Source organism: Aureobasidium subglaciale, assembly GCF_000721755.1.
Source record: "Aureobasidium subglaciale EXF-2481 unplaced genomic scaffold scaffold_5, whole genome shotgun sequence".
In the NCBI taxonomy this organism is placed as follows: domain Eukaryota; kingdom Fungi; phylum Ascomycota; class Dothideomycetes; order Dothideales; family Saccotheciaceae; genus Aureobasidium; species Aureobasidium subglaciale.
The window spans coordinates 707,777-724,116 of NW_013566990.1; the positions used below are offsets into that span (position 1 = coordinate 707,777).

The 16,340-nt window shown below is 51.2% G+C and overlaps 8 protein-coding genes across 8 annotated transcripts; 3 read left to right on the forward strand and 5 right to left on the reverse strand.

Moving 5' to 3' along the window:
• Window positions 1-173: 173 nt before the first annotated feature.
• Window positions 174-1,350, reverse strand: AUEXF2481DRAFT_27689 (uncharacterized protein; the record flags this gene model as incomplete). The annotated part of the gene is made up of 2 exons (XM_013490356.1): window positions 174-454; window positions 510-1,350. 2 exons carry the CDS (start codon window positions 1,348-1,350, stop codon window positions 174-176), a joined length of 1,122 nt encoding a protein of 373 aa, XP_013345810.1.
• Window positions 1,351-1,725: 375 nt separating this feature from the next.
• On the forward strand, window positions 1,726-2,525 carry AUEXF2481DRAFT_3257 (uncharacterized protein; the record flags this gene model as incomplete). Its single annotated transcript, XM_013490249.1, has 2 exons — window positions 1,726-1,797; window positions 1,854-2,525. The coding sequence occupies 2 exons, from the start codon at window positions 1,726-1,728 to the stop codon at window positions 2,523-2,525; spliced, it is 744 nt and encodes a 247-aa protein (XP_013345703.1).
• Window positions 2,526-2,661: 136 nt separating this feature from the next.
• Window positions 2,662-3,558, reverse strand: AUEXF2481DRAFT_600499 (uncharacterized protein). The gene is made up of 2 exons (XM_013490610.1): window positions 3,350-3,558; window positions 2,662-3,291 (listed from the first exon to the last, which is right to left on the reverse strand). The coding sequence occupies exon 2, from the start codon at window positions 3,249-3,251 to the stop codon at window positions 2,799-2,801; it is 453 nt and encodes a 150-aa protein (XP_013346064.1). The 5' UTR covers window positions 3,252-3,291; window positions 3,350-3,558; the 3' UTR covers window positions 2,662-2,798.
• On the forward strand, window positions 3,156-3,618 carry AUEXF2481DRAFT_37965 (uncharacterized protein). Its single transcript, XM_013490442.1, has 2 exons — window positions 3,156-3,496; window positions 3,570-3,618. Exon 1 carries the CDS (start codon window positions 3,250-3,252, stop codon window positions 3,484-3,486), a length of 237 nt encoding a protein of 78 aa, XP_013345896.1. The 5' UTR covers window positions 3,156-3,249; the 3' UTR covers window positions 3,487-3,496; window positions 3,570-3,618.
• A 1,162-nt stretch (window positions 3,619-4,780) lies between these two features.
• On the reverse strand, window positions 4,781-6,716 carry AUEXF2481DRAFT_37968 (uncharacterized protein). Its single transcript, XM_013490443.1, has 5 exons — window positions 6,647-6,716; window positions 6,527-6,597; window positions 6,132-6,262; window positions 5,101-6,079; window positions 4,781-5,037 (listed from the first exon to the last, which is right to left on the reverse strand). The coding sequence occupies exons 1-5, from the start codon at window positions 6,666-6,668 to the stop codon at window positions 4,804-4,806; spliced, it is 1,437 nt and encodes a 478-aa protein (XP_013345897.1). The 5' UTR covers window positions 6,669-6,716; the 3' UTR covers window positions 4,781-4,803.
• Window positions 6,717-6,995: 279 nt separating this feature from the next.
• AUEXF2481DRAFT_600363 (uncharacterized protein) lies at window positions 6,996-9,721 on the reverse strand. The gene is made up of 4 exons (XM_013490611.1): window positions 9,148-9,721; window positions 9,069-9,098; window positions 7,601-9,005; window positions 6,996-7,549 (listed from the first exon to the last, which is right to left on the reverse strand). Exons 1-4 carry the CDS (start codon window positions 9,621-9,623, stop codon window positions 7,103-7,105), a joined length of 2,358 nt encoding a protein of 785 aa, XP_013346065.1. The 5' UTR covers window positions 9,624-9,721; the 3' UTR covers window positions 6,996-7,102.
• An 807-nt stretch (window positions 9,722-10,528) lies between these two features.
• Window positions 10,529-13,426, reverse strand: AUEXF2481DRAFT_87208 (uncharacterized protein). Its single transcript, XM_013490546.1, has 2 exons — window positions 12,296-13,426; window positions 10,529-12,244 (listed from the first exon to the last, which is right to left on the reverse strand). Exons 1-2 carry the CDS (start codon window positions 13,183-13,185, stop codon window positions 10,963-10,965), a joined length of 2,172 nt encoding a protein of 723 aa, XP_013346000.1. The 5' UTR covers window positions 13,186-13,426; the 3' UTR covers window positions 10,529-10,962.
• Window positions 13,427-13,920: 494 nt separating this feature from the next.
• Window positions 13,921-16,014, forward strand: AUEXF2481DRAFT_37971 (uncharacterized protein). The gene is made up of 3 exons (XM_013490444.1): window positions 13,921-14,209; window positions 14,267-15,355; window positions 15,410-16,014. The coding sequence occupies exons 1-3, from the start codon at window positions 14,042-14,044 to the stop codon at window positions 15,854-15,856; spliced, it is 1,704 nt and encodes a 567-aa protein (XP_013345898.1). The 5' UTR covers window positions 13,921-14,041; the 3' UTR covers window positions 15,857-16,014.
• The last annotated feature ends 326 nt before the right edge of the window (window positions 16,015-16,340 follow it).

Consider the following 16,340-nt stretch of genomic DNA (forward strand, 5'->3'; position numbering starts at 1 on the left):
GCCACTACGAAGTCAACGAATCACGACGAACGACAAGCGCAACGAGTGCAAGTTCGGAAAGCAGCCCTGTGCAAGACGAAGACTCAAGATTTGGTCATAAATTGAGAGAAAATATAAATCTCCAAATACGCTTTTGAAACACCCCCAGATGACTCCTCTATTCGTATGCTCGTTCAGTTGCCGTTAGTGGCTGACTTCTTGGCCTCTCTTCTGACTCTGACGGCCTCGGCGAGGTCCTTGAGCACGTCGACGGTTGTCTCCCAGCTGATGCAGGCGTCTGTGATGCTGACACCTCTCTTGAGGCCAGAGGGACCCTCAGCAGGGACCTTTTGTGCACCCTCGTTGAGATGAGATTCGATCATGACACCAACGATACCCTCCTCGCCGGCGCGAAGTTGCTCCGAGATGGTCTTGGCGACCTTGGGCTGGTTACGGTGGTCCTTGAGGGAGTTTCCTACAGGTTGTTGTTAGTCTCCGGTCTCGCAAAGGGTATAGTATTCAGCACATACCGTGGGAGCAGTCGATCATCATGACCTCAGGGAGGCTCTTCTTGCCGAGTGCCTCTCTGCACTTCTTGACATTCTCAGCGTCGTAGTTGGTACCCTTTGTTCCACCTCTGAGGATGACGAAGCAGTCCTTGTTTCCGGCAGTCTTAGTGATGGCAGCAAGGCCTTGCTTGGTAACACCCATGAAGTAGTGCTTGGCAGCAGCAGAACCAATGGCGTCAACGGCGACACCCAGGCTGCCGTCGGTACCATTCTTGAAGCCCATGGGGAAAGACAGACCGGAGGCAAGCTCTCTGTGCAGCTGGGACTCGGTGGTACGGGCGCCAATGGCACCGAGCGAGATGAGGTCGGCAAGGAACTGGGGAGAGATTGTGTCGAGCATCTCGCTGGCAATGGGCATGCCCTGGCTGGTCAGGTCGCAGAAGAGCTGGCGGGAGACGCGCAGACCCTTGTTGATCTTGTAGGACTCGTCAAGGTCGGGGTCGTTGATCAGACCCTTCCAGCCGACAGTGGTACGGGGCTTCTCGAGGTAGGCGCGCATAATGATGCAAAGATCGTCCTGGAGCTCATCGGCGAGCTTCTTCAGACGGCCGCAGTACTCAATGGCAGCGTCAGGGTCGTGGAGCGAACAGGGACCGCACATGACCAGAAGACGGTCATCTTGCTTGTGGATGATGGCCTGAGCCTCGCGACGGCCCTTCTTGACGGCATCGAGAGCGACCTGGGTAGCGGGGATCTCGGAGGACAAAAGTTCGGGCGAAATCAGAGGGTCGTAGCCGAGAACGCGGGTGTCGTCATTCTGAGCCTCACGGAGCTGCTGAGCATCAATGTCGGAACCGGCCATGTTTGCTGTGTATAGTCGTGGTATGCGTGTTGGGACAAAATGAATTTATTGAGGATTATTAGTCAAAGGGCTCCAAGAAAAGGCTGTGCACTTTCTTTGTTCGGCGGCCAGAATCTGGCCGATCTCAAAGGCACGAGCCAGCCACACCTTAATTGCTGACCCCACTACGTGACGACCTCTCTTGCAACTGCCAACCGCTTGCTGCAAACCATCGCACCTGCTTTCTCAGAGTGCCTGCCTGATTCCAGGCCATGAAACACTCTCTCTAGACGACAAACTTTCACATGCTGGCTCATGTACCCTGTCCTTCTTTTACCACAATCTGATATCAACATTCCCACCTTCTTGCACTTCAGCCTTGTCTGACCGGCCGTTATGTTCTCTTCACTATCCCACAAACGTCGACATGAAGATGACGAAGATGCCGTGTCTATGCATCATGAAAAGGTATGACATGATAACTCTACTGCTGTCTTGAATCTGCGACTCATATCTCCCTAAAGAGACTGCGTCACTCAGTCGGGCAAGACTACCATGTTTTCGGCCCAACTTCCACTATAGAGTCTCAGTCCATGCCCGGTGCTGCTGACGACTCGATGCTTTCCACCACAATTGGAAACGAATCTTCCGCCGATATGGACATGGATATGAGGGATGACTTCCAGATGGAATGTTCGCAATCCCCTGAGCTGCCGGCCCCCTGGATTCTCGAAAATACTCCACTCCGGAACCCTCGGATGGCACTTGATGAGAGAGGCTCACGAGTACCAACACCTATCGCTTTGCTGACAACACGCCCAAAGCCTACTCCTCTACAAGGTGATACTTCTGCCAGCAACGCCTATGTTGCTTCCACGATGCGCGCTCGTCTGCCCGGCTCAAGAGAACGCTTTCCGTCGCCCATCTCTGAGGACGAGCCTCATACTCCGACTACAGCGACTGGAAGTCAATTCTCTCTGTTGACTGTTAGCGATATCGATATGGATGCTGAATCGACCCCTCGAGCTGCTCCACAGACGCCAGAAGTACGCGTCCGCAAGCAACGACAACGCAGTGGCGCCTTCACATCTCCTCGCGATCAAGACACGTCGAAGAAGTTTTCCATGGGATATCGGGACGATTGTGAGAAATGCAGAAACCGTGTGCCTGGACATATGAACCATTTCCTAAGGTAGCTTCTACCACTCACATTTTCTTTTCTCTTTTTCTTTTTGCATCAAGCCATCATACTGGATCATGGGATATTGGCGTCTTGGGCTATTTCTTTCTTTCTGGCGCACCTGGGGACATCGATACATACATTCATGCATAAGAGAATGCCATTCTTTCGGACGTTACGTATTGTTGATCTCGGGTCTGTGAGTGCATTTCTAATTATCCTGTTCTTCTCCTTCCGCTATATAGCATCTCTCTTTGTCGTGCTCGTCGACCACATCTAGCTGTATTGGCTACTTCTTCTTGTCGGGAGCGCGCTTCTTCTTGTTGGCGCTGTCGGCCTGGCGCGTCTGGCGCGTCTCTTCATCGTCGTCGGCCTCGATCTCTTCTTCGCCTTCACCTAGCTCGACCATCTCCCTGTCCTCGTCGCCCTGGTCAGGCAGGAAGTTGCGCCAGTGCGCAGGAGCAGTCTCAGCTGCGCTTTCTCTCCAGGGGAAAGCGGTGCCCGAGGCGGAGTGGTTGATCGACGTAAAGGTCGAGGGAGCGGAAAAGGCCGAGCGCCAGAGGTGCACAGGGGCGACTGGCAGCTCCGGGGAGGACGCTGCGGCGGGGGAGGGTGTTTCTGCCGCTCCCTGGGCCGATGGTGGTGTAGAAGGAGATGGGATGGAAGGGGGAGGAGGTGGTGGAGGAGGATGAGGAGGTGGTGGAGGCGCAGGCACAGGCGCAGGCGCACCGTCCGGCACCATGACATTGCCGTATCTGTTGCGGTTGTTGGCGTCAAGGTATCTCTACATCTTGTCAGCACTCGCTCATCTCCAGCATCGTTCGTCCAAGAACAACTTACTGGCACGCCGTTCACCAAGGTCTTTGTATACGTGCAGCGACGATTGCCGCTCAAACACTTTGCGCAAGGATCCCTCTGATCGCAAGCGATCCAGCGAAAGTGGCACTCCTTGCAGCTGCTCAAAGGAGGCATCTTGATCTTGTTCTGCTCCCGCGTACGTATCAGCAATGTGCTTTTACTCCTGGTAATCATCATATCGATCATCAATACGACTTACCTGGATGAGAGATGGGAGAGGGGTATGCAAAAGTGGAGGACCCGGATGTCGCGCGCAACGAGAGTGAACGAGACAAGAAAATTTCATTGTCGTGATTCAGAGACATGTTTATAGCGTGGGAATGCCGAGAGGATTTTTGTTTACGCTCAGTCGGCGAGTTGTGAGATTGAGGTGTTGCGGTTCAAATCTGTCTGGTGTCGGATTTTGCTTTCTTGACGTTCTTTTGGACGAGATGCGTGGGATTACCTTCGAGAAGGTATCGAGAGTGAAGGACAATGGGGTATAGACGCAGGTATGTGAGGATGGCAGTAGTGCTTTGGTGTACCCTGGTGTCTGATCTGGTGCAGCAGATGAGGGTGCTTCTTACGATGATAGCTCTGGTTCTCGGATATGTTCTTGTCATCTCTACAGTATACAGAGACTCTATCACCGGACTTCAGACAAGAGATAATTGGTATCTCGATGACATAGCTAGAGTTTCCGAAAACCATCTTGCCTTTTCACAGGTATGAATTCTGGTTGAATTTGCGGCTGGAAGAGCATGAGTTTCTTCAAGACCAGGGGCAAATTATCTCGGTGGATTGGACTCTCCGTAACAGAGCTTTGGTTCTCAATGTGATCTTGCGTCTCGACAGTCTACCAAAACTCCCTCGCTGCACTCTGGAGATGGGGATGTTTGGTATCTCAGCGACAAAGCTGGAGTTTCGGAAAAGCTTCTTGCCTTTTTACAGACATCGGATGTGATCGATCTCGTGTTCGGGAGAGCATTCATTTTTCATCGCCGGGGGCAGATTTGGATATGAGGTTGGTCTCTCAGAGGAAAGAGTTGGGATTGTGAAAAGGTTTCTGCATTTCCACAGGCTTGTGGTTTGGTTGCACTCGTGGCTGGGCGAAAATTTATTCTTCACAGCCAGGGGGGCAGGCTGAGATGTGACGTTGGTCTCTCGGTGGAAGGAGCTGTAATTGTGAAAAGCTTTCTGCATTTCTACAGCTGTAGAGTATGGTTGAACCTGTCTCTGAGATCATGTGTGACGAGATGAGACTTGTATCTCAGTAAAACAAGCTGTTTCCCAGAAAAGATGCTGCGTTTCTACAGCTCCATAATTTAGTCGTACCTGCCCCTGGAATAGCAAGAAGATGGAGGAAATGTCCAGAAAAGGACGAAAAACCACTCTTTTACTTTGTCGTTTTATAAACTTTATCTATCCAGGATCTACGGCCATTGCTGGTTTTCGAACTATTTCTTGCCGTCGCAGAGCTGGACGACAGCCCACTTGCCACTCCAGGCCCACTTACGAGCACCGCTGTCACCACCGCCACCTTCCATCTCACGAAGACGTTCGTCTTCGCCTTGCTTGAGGCCGACAACGACGTCGGCCTTGCAGGTGCGAAGAGCCAGTGTACGCATACCAGAGCCAGGGCCTAGAGGTCCAATGGCTTGGGTGAAGGGGGTTGTGGGATCCCAAGCAGCCTAGTTTTTAAAGTCAGCACAGAAGCAGCAAAGAAGAGCATAACGGAAGAGGATAGCACTCACATCACCAGTCAACTTGCGGTAATTCAAATCACCCTTGAAGATGACCAACTCTGAACTCTTCAAGTCCTCAAACAGAGCTCCAGCAGTACCAGGAAGTCTCCAATAACTTCCTCCCTCGGTCCAGAAACGGTTGGGTCTAAGTACAATCTTGCCCTCTGCATACAGCTCACTCCAGTTCTGGAACAGCAATGACAAATCTGACGATTCCTGCTCTGAAAGCTTTTGGGGTGTGACGCCTTTGGCTTCATCGTCTTCAGAAGGCGACTCGTAAAAGCTCTTTGCATTTACCAAAACGGTAAGAAGATCTGAGAAATCCTTGGGAACAACATCAGAAACAAACCAAGGAATGTTCTTGGGATGCAGCACCACAGAAGTGGCGAGATCAGCTTGAAGCAAGTATCCGGCCAGAATGACATCGACGAAAAGCTCAAAGCCAGCATTGTCCAGCACGATGTCCACACGGCGATCTTTTGTGCCTGCCTTCTTAGCAGCGTGAAGAAGCTCGAAGGTAGCTTCAAAGTCATTGGCGATGATATTCTTCTCTGCCGCCTTTCTCGCCTTTGACCCTTGAAGTTTTTGAATATCTTCATAGGTCAAGTTGGTAAGAAGAGAGAGATCGGTAGCATTGCCCCAGAGACAAATCTCACACATCTCCGTGAACAGCACTTTCTCAGCAGCCATTTGTTCATCCTCTGACTGTGGAGAACTCTTCTTGCTGTTGAGCTGTTTGCTGAGTTCATTGTATCGGTTTGCGAGCTCCAAGACAGCAGGGCGGGAAGAGCGGAAAGTGGACATTTTCTGCTTGTTAAAGACGTCGTAGTTTTTCCAGTGGGTGGAGAGTTTGAAGAGGGTGCTCATGCGGCGATAGAGATAGCATTCTGAGAAGAGCCAGGGTACGTCGAACCATTTTGGGTTGCCGAGTTGTTCGAGCTCCTTATTGTAGCTTTCGATGTCACCTTGTCCGTCATCGGCGAGGGGGCTGTAATATATTAGTGTCTCGTAACCAGCCAGGCAATTGTATTGTCACTCACGTAAGTTGGCGGTCGTGTTGTAACTCATACTTCAGCTTGGCGAGCTCGGAAACAATGCTCTTGCCCTCGGTCTGCTTCTCAGCGTCGTCGGTCTTGCCAATGGCCTTGTGCAAGTCGTCAATGGCACCTGTCTGGACACGTTGTCAGTCGTGTGCTCGATGACTTCCTTTCGATGTTCGGTCAGACGCGATACAATATGCCGAACTAGTGACATAGGCTGGTGCCTTCTAGTCCACAGACTGTAGCAGAGCATGTCCCAATGAAGGTCGACATAATTCCTAATCCGACGAAACACGTCTTATGGCAACTATTCGCGCCCGTTCACATTTCACATCGATAACGGTATTCGGGCTGAGCTGAGCATCGGAGTAGAGAGTTCATCCAGAGTCACTCACAAGAATAATAGGCCAGCGATCGCGCGCCGAAATGTACGCGAAAGATGTCTTGTCAGATGTCTGGTAGAGAGCTACAGAGTAATGAGCATGCTTACACTATCAAGTTGCAGATTCACTCACGCGTTTTAGTATCGAACTCCATGACTGCGACGATTATTGTTGGAACATCAAAAAAGTTGTTGAATTGATGATGGATGAAGCATGTTGTCACCGAAAGCATAGGTCGGTCGGCTTTTGCCAATCTCCGCGGCTGCAAAAACGTGGGCCGCCCACGTTTTCTGTCTTCCGCTTCCGCATCTGCAATCCAGCACCTCTGAACAGCAAAATATAGAAACACGGGCACGACGCCTCGTATCTCCCATGCGCAAAAGCACAAGGCACACAGATGCCTGGCAAAAATGCTGGAGTAGCTGGGAATCGAACCCAGAACCTTCTCCACTCAGTAATGCTCAAGGAGCAATGCTAAGAAGATGTCATACCACTAGACCACAACCCCATTTGATGAGAAAATCTTGCCCTTGTCTAAATATGAAACGCTTACAAGAGGTGCTTCCAGATCACCATGAGACAAGTCCTCTACTGTACCGCTCGCGTGTGGATAGACACGTTGAACAGGCCACTTGTAGGTGCTGATATCAAGGCGGACTTCGTGGTCTGCAGCGACACACTAGCAGCTGAGATATCCAGGTAGTCAGCTCTAGACTCGGTCAAGGCCTGAGTACTATTTTGTATGAATCCACCAGGAGCTGTGCCAATCTGGCTGTTTTGTCCAGTCTTCAGCATTGCAAGGAGACTGTAGTGTCCACCAGCAACAGGGCGCGCGATGAATGTCGGACCACCAACGGGATAGCCCCCTGTACCAACGGTTTTGAATAAGTCCCAGAAAGCCAGGTTCGTGCTAGTATTGTTGAGCCAGTGTGCTAGTGAATTGACAAACAGACGACGGGCCTCTGGAGCACATGTAGCTGCTGTCCACATTTCCCAATCACTCTTAGTATAGGTATGACGGCTGTCAAGTTGGACCTGTGATTGTCAGTCAATAACTCTGACTGCCGATGTTATTTATAAACGTACTCCAAAAATTTGAGAGATCTTTGGATACCAATCATTTTGCATATCATGTAGACTTTGTGGAATGATACCGAGATTCAGAAGCTTGTCCGGATAAGTGTTATATAGGAGGCCGAAGGATCCACGACTCTGATAGGCTAGGATAGTGTGCGTCCCAGTCGGGTCAATCGCGAATTTTTCCCATTGAGTGAAGTAAGAAGACGCGGTAGCTGAGTAGTTAGCTGCGGCGCTTAAGTCACCCACGACTTGTGATATGAACGACATCGCTTTGAGGCCTAGAATTCCTTTTATTGCAAGATTTGTCTGATTGGCAAGCGTCCCTGCGAAATCATCGGTGCTTAACTGAGCCTCAGGTACCAGAGAGTATTGTATCACGTAGCTCGCCCATTGTCGATACTTGGAGTAGTGTTGGATGAGGAAGCTCGTATTACCAGTGAATTTGTAGTAAGAATATGCCTTGAGGAGCATGTTTCCACTTTCTTCAACCGGCATGTACTCATCATTACCTTCGACATGGCCAGTCGCATTGGGAAAATGCGTCCCAAGATCGTGCATGCTGTAGCCGTTGGGGTAGAACCCGTTCTCTTGATGATGAAATAGTGGATTCAAGACGAATTTGAGCATCTGAGGATTGGCGTAGAGGTAAAAGGGCAAGGCTGGAAAGATGACGTCGACTGTATTCATGTTTCCATTACTCGATATCTCTTTCTGGAACAAGAGCGGTTCACCTGACGTAATGGACGACGAATTGCTGTAGCGAAGAGTTGGCGGGACAGTCAAGACGTACGCTGCCATCACTTGACGAGCGCTCAGAGCAACGATAGCATAGTAACTCTCAGCTTCAGAAACATCGGGGATGGCGATACCGTTGAAGTCGGTGGGGTCGAGGAAACCATAGACATTGCTCGAGTCGAGGATGTAGGTGTGCCCAAATTGATCTGTGCCGTCCTCACTACCAGAGGAGTTGACATACGATGGAAGTGTCGATGGTGTGCTGTTACTATACAACGATCCAGGGAAGCTTGAGTAGTAGGCTTGCACATCCGCTTTGAGTTGAGCTTCAAATTTCGCTCCTTTCGCTTGACTGGTTGCGAAATCATCATAATGAAAGTTGATGAGGTCAAATAAGTCATCGCCATAGCACTCCGTCCACCACGGCTGCAGAGGTACAAGCCCATCAGACGTCAAGAATCTGATGACGTTTTGTTGTACTGTTCCGATGGTGTAAAGAGCACTTCCCGATACTGTCGATCCAAAGTCATGAGCAAATGCAAATACCGGCTCCTTGCTCTGAGCACCGCGGTAATCAGAATCTAAAACGTTGGAGAGCTGGAGGCGTTTGACATAATTGTAACGAAGATCAAGCGAGTGGCCGCTCTGGAAACTGAAGTTTTCGGATTGACCAGGACTTGAGGAGTATCTTTATAACCAAACGTCAGTGGGAGCTTTATGCGCCGAGGGGCTGACTTACGTGAAATTGCCCCACTGTGGAAAGTCTTGCCTGTGATACTTTAGCACGACTATGATAGTGACCAAGGATATCGTCTTACTGTTCTCCAAAATCGTACTGGTTCTTTTGGGAAAGCACCCAGCTGTAAACAGTCGAGGGACTACTGGTGGCGTTACCACTCCCATTGACGGCTGAATTACCTTCAAAGAGGTTCCAGTTCAGAGTCGTGTTAGTCTCTGGCGAGATCCAGCCCGCATTGACGTCGCTATACAGCTGAACATCATGGAGCTGGCCATCCGTACTGTAGAAGCTGACTTGGAGATAGCTGAGAGGTATACTAGTGCGGCAAAGATCCCGTGGGATGACAGGGCTAAGAAAGCTCGCAACGAGATCAACTGGACCTGCACGGATGGTGAAGTTCGAGTACTGAGAGTCAAAAGAGACGGCGAGTTGGGAAGCAGTCTTCACATTAGCGAGGGGTGGAAGAGATTGTAGTCCAGTGCCGAGATACTCGTAGATAATGCCATCTATGACGATGATACCTTCCCACCCAGCGGTGGTACCTTGCCAGAACATGGCTTCATTGGTGTTGAGAGTGCCATTATTTGCAGTAGAGATCCATATGCTGGTATAAGGACTGCGAACAGCAAGAGGCACAGCTGGAGGGCGGACAGGAGAGTACGTAGGAATCTTGTGTCTGAGGACTGTAGGTCAGCAAGGACCAATCGTCAGCAATACAGCACGATTGTTGAAGCTTCACCTGTTGGAGTCATAGTCTTGAGTGTTTTGCTCCTGTGCCCAGGCAGTCGATACGAGCAATAGAGATAATAGGGTGGTGATCATAGCGATAAACGGCACAATCAGGGAACGGTGCTTTTGGAGCGGAGATGGCAGACTACCTGAATATATGTTCAAAAGATGACAAGTGCGGAGAAGGCAACAACGATGGGTATGTGTCCCTTGCTCATTATTGCATCTCTTCTTCCTACGTCAACATAGTTGGCCGGTCGAAAGCTTGGTGCGGAGAAGCAAGAGGGGGATCAACGATACAAAAAGATGGCCAGTCCGGCTCCACGCAGATGAGGTGCTGCATGCACCTTGCAGCGAAGATTGATGCAAGTAGAGGTCTTTACAGGACGGTGATACGTGCCACTTGAGGCAGTGGTTCAGGAACAGAGTCGTACCGGCCGTCGTGAGACCTACATTTGTGCTGTGAACACAAGATGCGAGTCCGTGTTGTGATGTGGAGAGCATAGTTGAGCGTGCGTTGAGACGTGTATCGCGCGACCGTGTGACGGAGTCCGGTGGGTTGATTTGTTTCCGTCCAATTTTATTATACGATACAAAACCCCTTCTTGTCACACCAATCTCTTCTTAGCTCAGTTGGTTTAGAGCGTCTGACTGTAATTGTTCGATTGTCATCAGAAGGTCCTTTGTTCGACTCAGAGAGAGGAGAGTTCTTTTTTTGTCTCTTGCTGGCTGCCATCACACTCTGTGAGGCCTGTCGGGCATCATCCTTTTGCGATTGTTGCTACGCAGGTTTTACAGTGTAGAGAAGAACGAGAGTCCTTGAAGCGGTTGGTATACAAGCGTTTGATATCAACTGATAGCCATATTATAACCCGTCTCATGACGTGCATCTACGCTAACTCTGCAATTATCAAACAATCAAACAATTGAGAAGAGGGAAAGTCATCGGGTATAAAACACCTACTCACGTGGCGCCTTCCTGCGCCCTTATATGCCAACTCGGACTGGCGAGAACACCTTGATGTTCTCGATGCTCCATACACAGCTAGCTTGTCAGCTGCTTCCATCTCTTACGCCTTATGTAGATCTCAGATGCTCGTATTGACGGCCGTTGCTTGATGATTAATCATTATTCATGGGTGATAGCGTACTGAAAGTGCTCAATCTACGACGCTCTCTGGCCATCCTGATGCGCAGGAGAATTGGTGCCGAAAAGAGGCATCGGCGCACCAAACGCACCTAATTGTGACCTTCTGTAGTTGACGTTCTCGTAGAGCTCTGGCTTGCGATCATCCTGTCTCCCATTATGAGCATGTAGTGCACTCGTCACAAAGGCCTGCTGAGGAGCGGAGTGTTCGGCAGGTGGTTGCAGAGGAAGGCCATTCTGTGCAGCACTGGTATGTGACGGTGCGCCGTGGCGGTCGAATTCGGCTGGATCACCTGGTGTCTCGATGGTCGAGGCGCTGGATAAACCTGAGAAGTCGCGCCTGTCTCCCCGATTGCCGAGTGGGTTGCCGAGGGTAGAACGCACTTTAAGTTGGTCGATTGGTGAGATATCACCACCAGGCGGGCCTTGCGCGAATCGATCTCCGTTCTGTGGTACTGCGCTTGAGGGAGGATCGCTGGGTATGCCAATGGTGTCGTTAGAGCCAAGACCGTTCTGTGGATATTCTGCACGTTTCGCTGTGTTTGGTAGAGGTGTGGTGAAGGGCGAAGTAGTACGTTGGCCCTGAGCGGAACCCTGGCGCATCAAATTCGGCTGGAGATGCATGCCGTACGTGCCGAAAGGACCTGGAGTTCGCGACTGGTGATGCAAAGGATGTTGAGGGTTGGCCCAAGGAGTCTGTTCAATGAATCTCTCTTCGGCGGTACGTACTGATGCAGGTGCCGAATGCATATGCACGGGGTTCTGATAAGCGGGGCCTTGCTGCTGAGGTAACGTTTGCCTGCGTGGAATATGCATAGCTTTGAAATCGTCGTCGAGCTCGGTATTTCGTGCGCCTTGAATATCTGGTGCAGCTGGGAAGCCTCGGTATTTGGCCATACCAGATAAGATGGAAACCTCGCGGTTGTACTTTTCCTGGTTGCGCACTTGATCGGAGCGCTTTGTGGGGAATTTGTACGAGTAATTGTCTTGTTGATCGGCTTGGAACTGGCGACGCTCTTTCTGTATGTCGTACCATTGCTTGCCCAGCTGTTCTAACAGCGAGTCGCGTAGTTCTCGCGCCTCTTGGAAGTATTGAGTATGCAGCTGGGCGCGCTCTGCAAGTACTTGGGTTCGGAGTGTTCCAAGCTTGTAGCGGTGTAATGTGATCTCTTGTTGGATCTTGGTATCGCGTCTAGCAGTGATGCATTGCAACATGGCGAGGAAGTCTGGGTGACTTGCGTTCGGTAAATTCAGTTGCTCCAATTCGGCTTCGGCTAGAGTCAGACGCTCGTTGTGCATTCTAGTCAATTGTCAGTGTCCGTAGCGGTTTCAAGGAACTCCGGCGACTTACTTTGTGCGGAAAGTCTGGAACTGCTCAACAATGGCTGTAAAGGCCTCTGTGGCGCGCTTCTTCGTCTCGTCGTCGCCGTCGTTCTGCTCGTCCGCCTCGTCGTATTCAAGTTCATTCCCACCTGTCTGAGCGGCAGGAGAAAAATCGCGAGTCTGTTTAGACTTTTGCTTCGCTCTTTTCAGACGAGCGGCCTTCATGGGCGAGATGTAGGGGTTCTCGTCGACTTCTTCCGTAGGTTCTGGTGTCTCTTGTCGACTCTCGGGCGCTTGTTCGACATGTCTGCTGTGGTTTAGAGCGAGCGCTTCCTCAGAATCCGAGTGCTCGGAGAGAGGACTGTCGGCGTCGCTGACGGGGCTTGGTCGCTTGCGCTTTCGGCCTGCGAGTGCTGCAGGAGAGGCTGATAAAGACCGGTCAGCATTGATCTGGTTGTCGATCGCGATCATCGTACCCAGTCGAGCTTGTGTAGGTGACGGCGATTGAGGCTGAGGGTCAGGTGAAGAGGCCGGCTCAGATCGAACGGAGGCTTGATTGAGTTTTGTCGGAGACGGAATCCACGATTTCATGGGTGAACGCTCGAGACGTTCTGTTTCTGCTTCGGAGTCTCTATCGTTGTTGTCTCGCTGATCTTGGTCGTCGAATTCGGCGTCGTAGTCGCTCAGGCTACTCGAGCCGTCGCTTGGGTCTACGTCAAGATTGTCGACGGATTCGAGCTGGAGGGGTATCGGATCGATGACTGGATGGGCAGCGGTTCTTGATGTAGTGCTCAACGGAGATACAGACGGGGTGGCCATGGAGGGCACCGAGTTGCGATTGAGCTGGTCAAAGAGCGGCGACTGCAGGAGAGGCGTCGTAGTCGCAACTTCGGCAGGATGATGATTGTCTTCGTCCATCTTGCATGAGCGCCGTCGTGGGCAGCGGGAGCCCTGTTCGGTGATTGGGTGGACAGAGCAATGTTAGCTGCAGAAGACGAGAGAGCGCGTCAGGGTGCGAGTGCGGAGCTAAGTGGACCGCCGTCGTCGCTCTGGAGCTACTCGTGTCGAGAGATCCTGTTTAGCAGGATGCGAGGACAGATTCGGATGATCGATCGGAGGAGCAATAGAGCAATGAGGATATGGTGCAGCAGACTCGGTCACAAAGGTCGCTTTGCACATCGAGGGTCACTTGAAGCGTTCAGCAGCGGAGTGACGATCTCTGGCGTCTTGGCCAAGCTTATCGATAAGCCGCAATTATGCGACAACATCCATCATCATCTTCACCACCGCGAGGACATGTATTGTCGAGATTAGCTACTGGAACTCTTAATCTACCTATATACCGATCAGAAGATATAGATGGTCCATCATCGAGCCGCACATAACGCTGGAACCACTGTTCACAGTATCTCTCTATTGTGACTACACAACACTTGCAGCAGACCGAGTATGGCAATCGTCCAATAGCCATCTTCTTGGACCACACAGCACATCCGTGACGATATGCTCACACTGCGTTTCATCTACCGATGAGTGAGCCATGACAAATAAGGTATATCTGCAATCGTTCAGTCGAAGAATGGCGGCGTAGAGAAGTCAATAGCTGTCGAAAACTCATCGTATGTGTAGAGGACAAGGTTGTCCCCACGACGAGTGGTTTTCGCCAAGCCGTTATCTTATCATTGCCCCCAGCCCCAGATCCGAGAGCCAATAGTTACCGAAGATTTCTTTGTCGCGCGTTTACAATTTTTTGATCGGATACACAACTAGCATCATGGCTCATTCAAAGGATAAGAAAGAGAAGTCGCACAAGAAGGAGAAGGTTGAGAAGGCCGAGAAGGTCGAAAAGAAGGAACACAAGTCCGAGAAGAAGCCAAAATCTTCTGCTCTGGCTCCTGCTGCCAACCTGGACCCTACCATCTCAAATCTCTTCGCCAACTCTGTACGCACATGGCAGCCAATGATTGTCAATCGAGTCGCGATTCACTGACTTCTCTAGTTCGGTGTCGCCAAACCAATCCATACCGAGATCCCATCTGCACCCGTCAGAAGCACAAAGAGAAAGCAGCAGTCAGACGACGAAGAGGAGGAAGAGGGAGACGACAACGACGAGGAACTCTCGGAGCTTGACGATGACGAATTAGATGCTGTTGACGCAGACGACGACTCCGAAGTACAGGACGACAGCGACTCCGAAGTCCCGGATGTGGAGGAGGAAGCCAAACTCGCTGCTCAAGCCGCCCTTGAGAGCAACAACCGTAAGAGAAAGAGAAAGGACAAGCAGCCCGAGTTGGAGGATGTGTACATGGATAAGCTCGGTCGCGAAGAGGAGAAGGCCATCGCCAAAGCAAAGGAAGACCGCTCCTCCAAGCGCGTGAAGAAGAGTGACAGCGACAGCGAGGAGGAAGACTCGGACGCTGCTGATGCCATGGAAATGTCACCACCCCCAATGCACGAGACCCTGGAGCCCGACAACGATTCTGATCTGGTCAAGGCGCAACGAACAGTCTTTTTGGGCAACGTCTCGGCCGAAGCAATCACATCAAAGACGGCAAAGAAGACGCTTATGCGCCATCTCGAGTCTTTCTTCGAGGACATTGCCGATGCTGAGAAGGGACAACCCGCACACAGTGTTGAATCGCTCCGTTTCCGTTCGACTGCGTACGCCAGCGCCATCCCCAAGAAGGCCGCCTTTGCAAAGAAGGAGATTATGGTCGAGACAACAAAGTCCACAAACGCTTACGCTGTCTACTCAACAAACGCCTTGGCTCGTGAGGCCGCTCGCCGCTTGAATGGAACTGTTGTCCTGGACCGTCATCTCCGTGTCGACGAGGTTGCCCATCCCGCAAAGACCGAACCCAGACGATGTGTCTTCGTTGGCAACCTCGGTTTCGTCGACGACGAGACCAACATCGACAAGGCTAACGCCGAGGAAGGCAAGGGCACACGAAAGGGCAACAAGACCCCCAGTGATGTCGAGGAAGGTCTGTGGCGCACATTCTCCACCTGTGGTAAGGTCGAGAGTGTTCGTGTGCCCCGTGATCCTATGACAAGAGTTGGAAAGGGTTTCGCATACGTGCAATTCACCGTAAGTCGTACCGCAATCTAGACCCAACTTCCCACATACTAACAACAAAACCAGGAAGAGAACGCCGTCGAGGCTGCCCTCCTTCTCAACGAGAAGAAATTCCCTCCCATGCTCCCTCGCAAGCTCCGCGTAACCCGCGCAAAGACCATCAAGCGCAACGTCAAGCCCGGTAGCAACGCCGTAAAAGCACCCGGCGCAACCAACAAGGGCATCTACAACCCCAAAGCCGACCCGGTTATGCAGTCAAACATGGGCCGTGCAGGTAAACTGCTCGGTCGTGCCGCCGCTGCCCAAGTCCAAAAGGGCAAGCCGATAGGAGGAACACCTCAGGGCTTCAAGACACCTGAGAGCTTCATCTTTGAGGGTCATAGAGCGAAGGCTGGAGGTGGCAAGGCTGGTCTTAAGCTGGGTGGTTCTGGTAAGAAGAAGGGTAAGCCGAGAACTAGAAGTAGCAACAGAGCTCAAGCATGGAAGGCCAGTGGTGGCAAGAAGAGGGAGTAGAGAGAAATTGTTTCGTTGTTCCTTCATCATGCACCCCATCAAAATATTATACCCTTTTCACCGTTCATAAATGTCTCTTCACTTCAAAGCAAACAACAAGCAAACATCTCCTCTCACTTCATCGAGTCCTTATATACTGAGGCAATAGCAATCTTCCCACATCCCAGCATTGGTAAGACCGAAACTCAAGTGAGTTTGGCGCAGTGGGAGATCCCCTGACCACTGGACAGCCGTAGAATACCACCCTCTTACGGAGGAGTTGGTCAAGTACTGCTGTGCGAAGCCGGGAGAAGTAGCGTCGGCAAACACCACTTTTTGTTTACGGTATAGCAAGGAGGTGGGTCCGACTCTGGAGGACGACTATTCTAATTTGTTTTCCTTTTCGCCTATTAGTTCTTTGGCATCAGACTGCCTCTTATCTCTGACTATACGCTCAGTGCTGAAGTCCTTGCAGTGTTGGTTATACGTGTGCCTAACCATGATG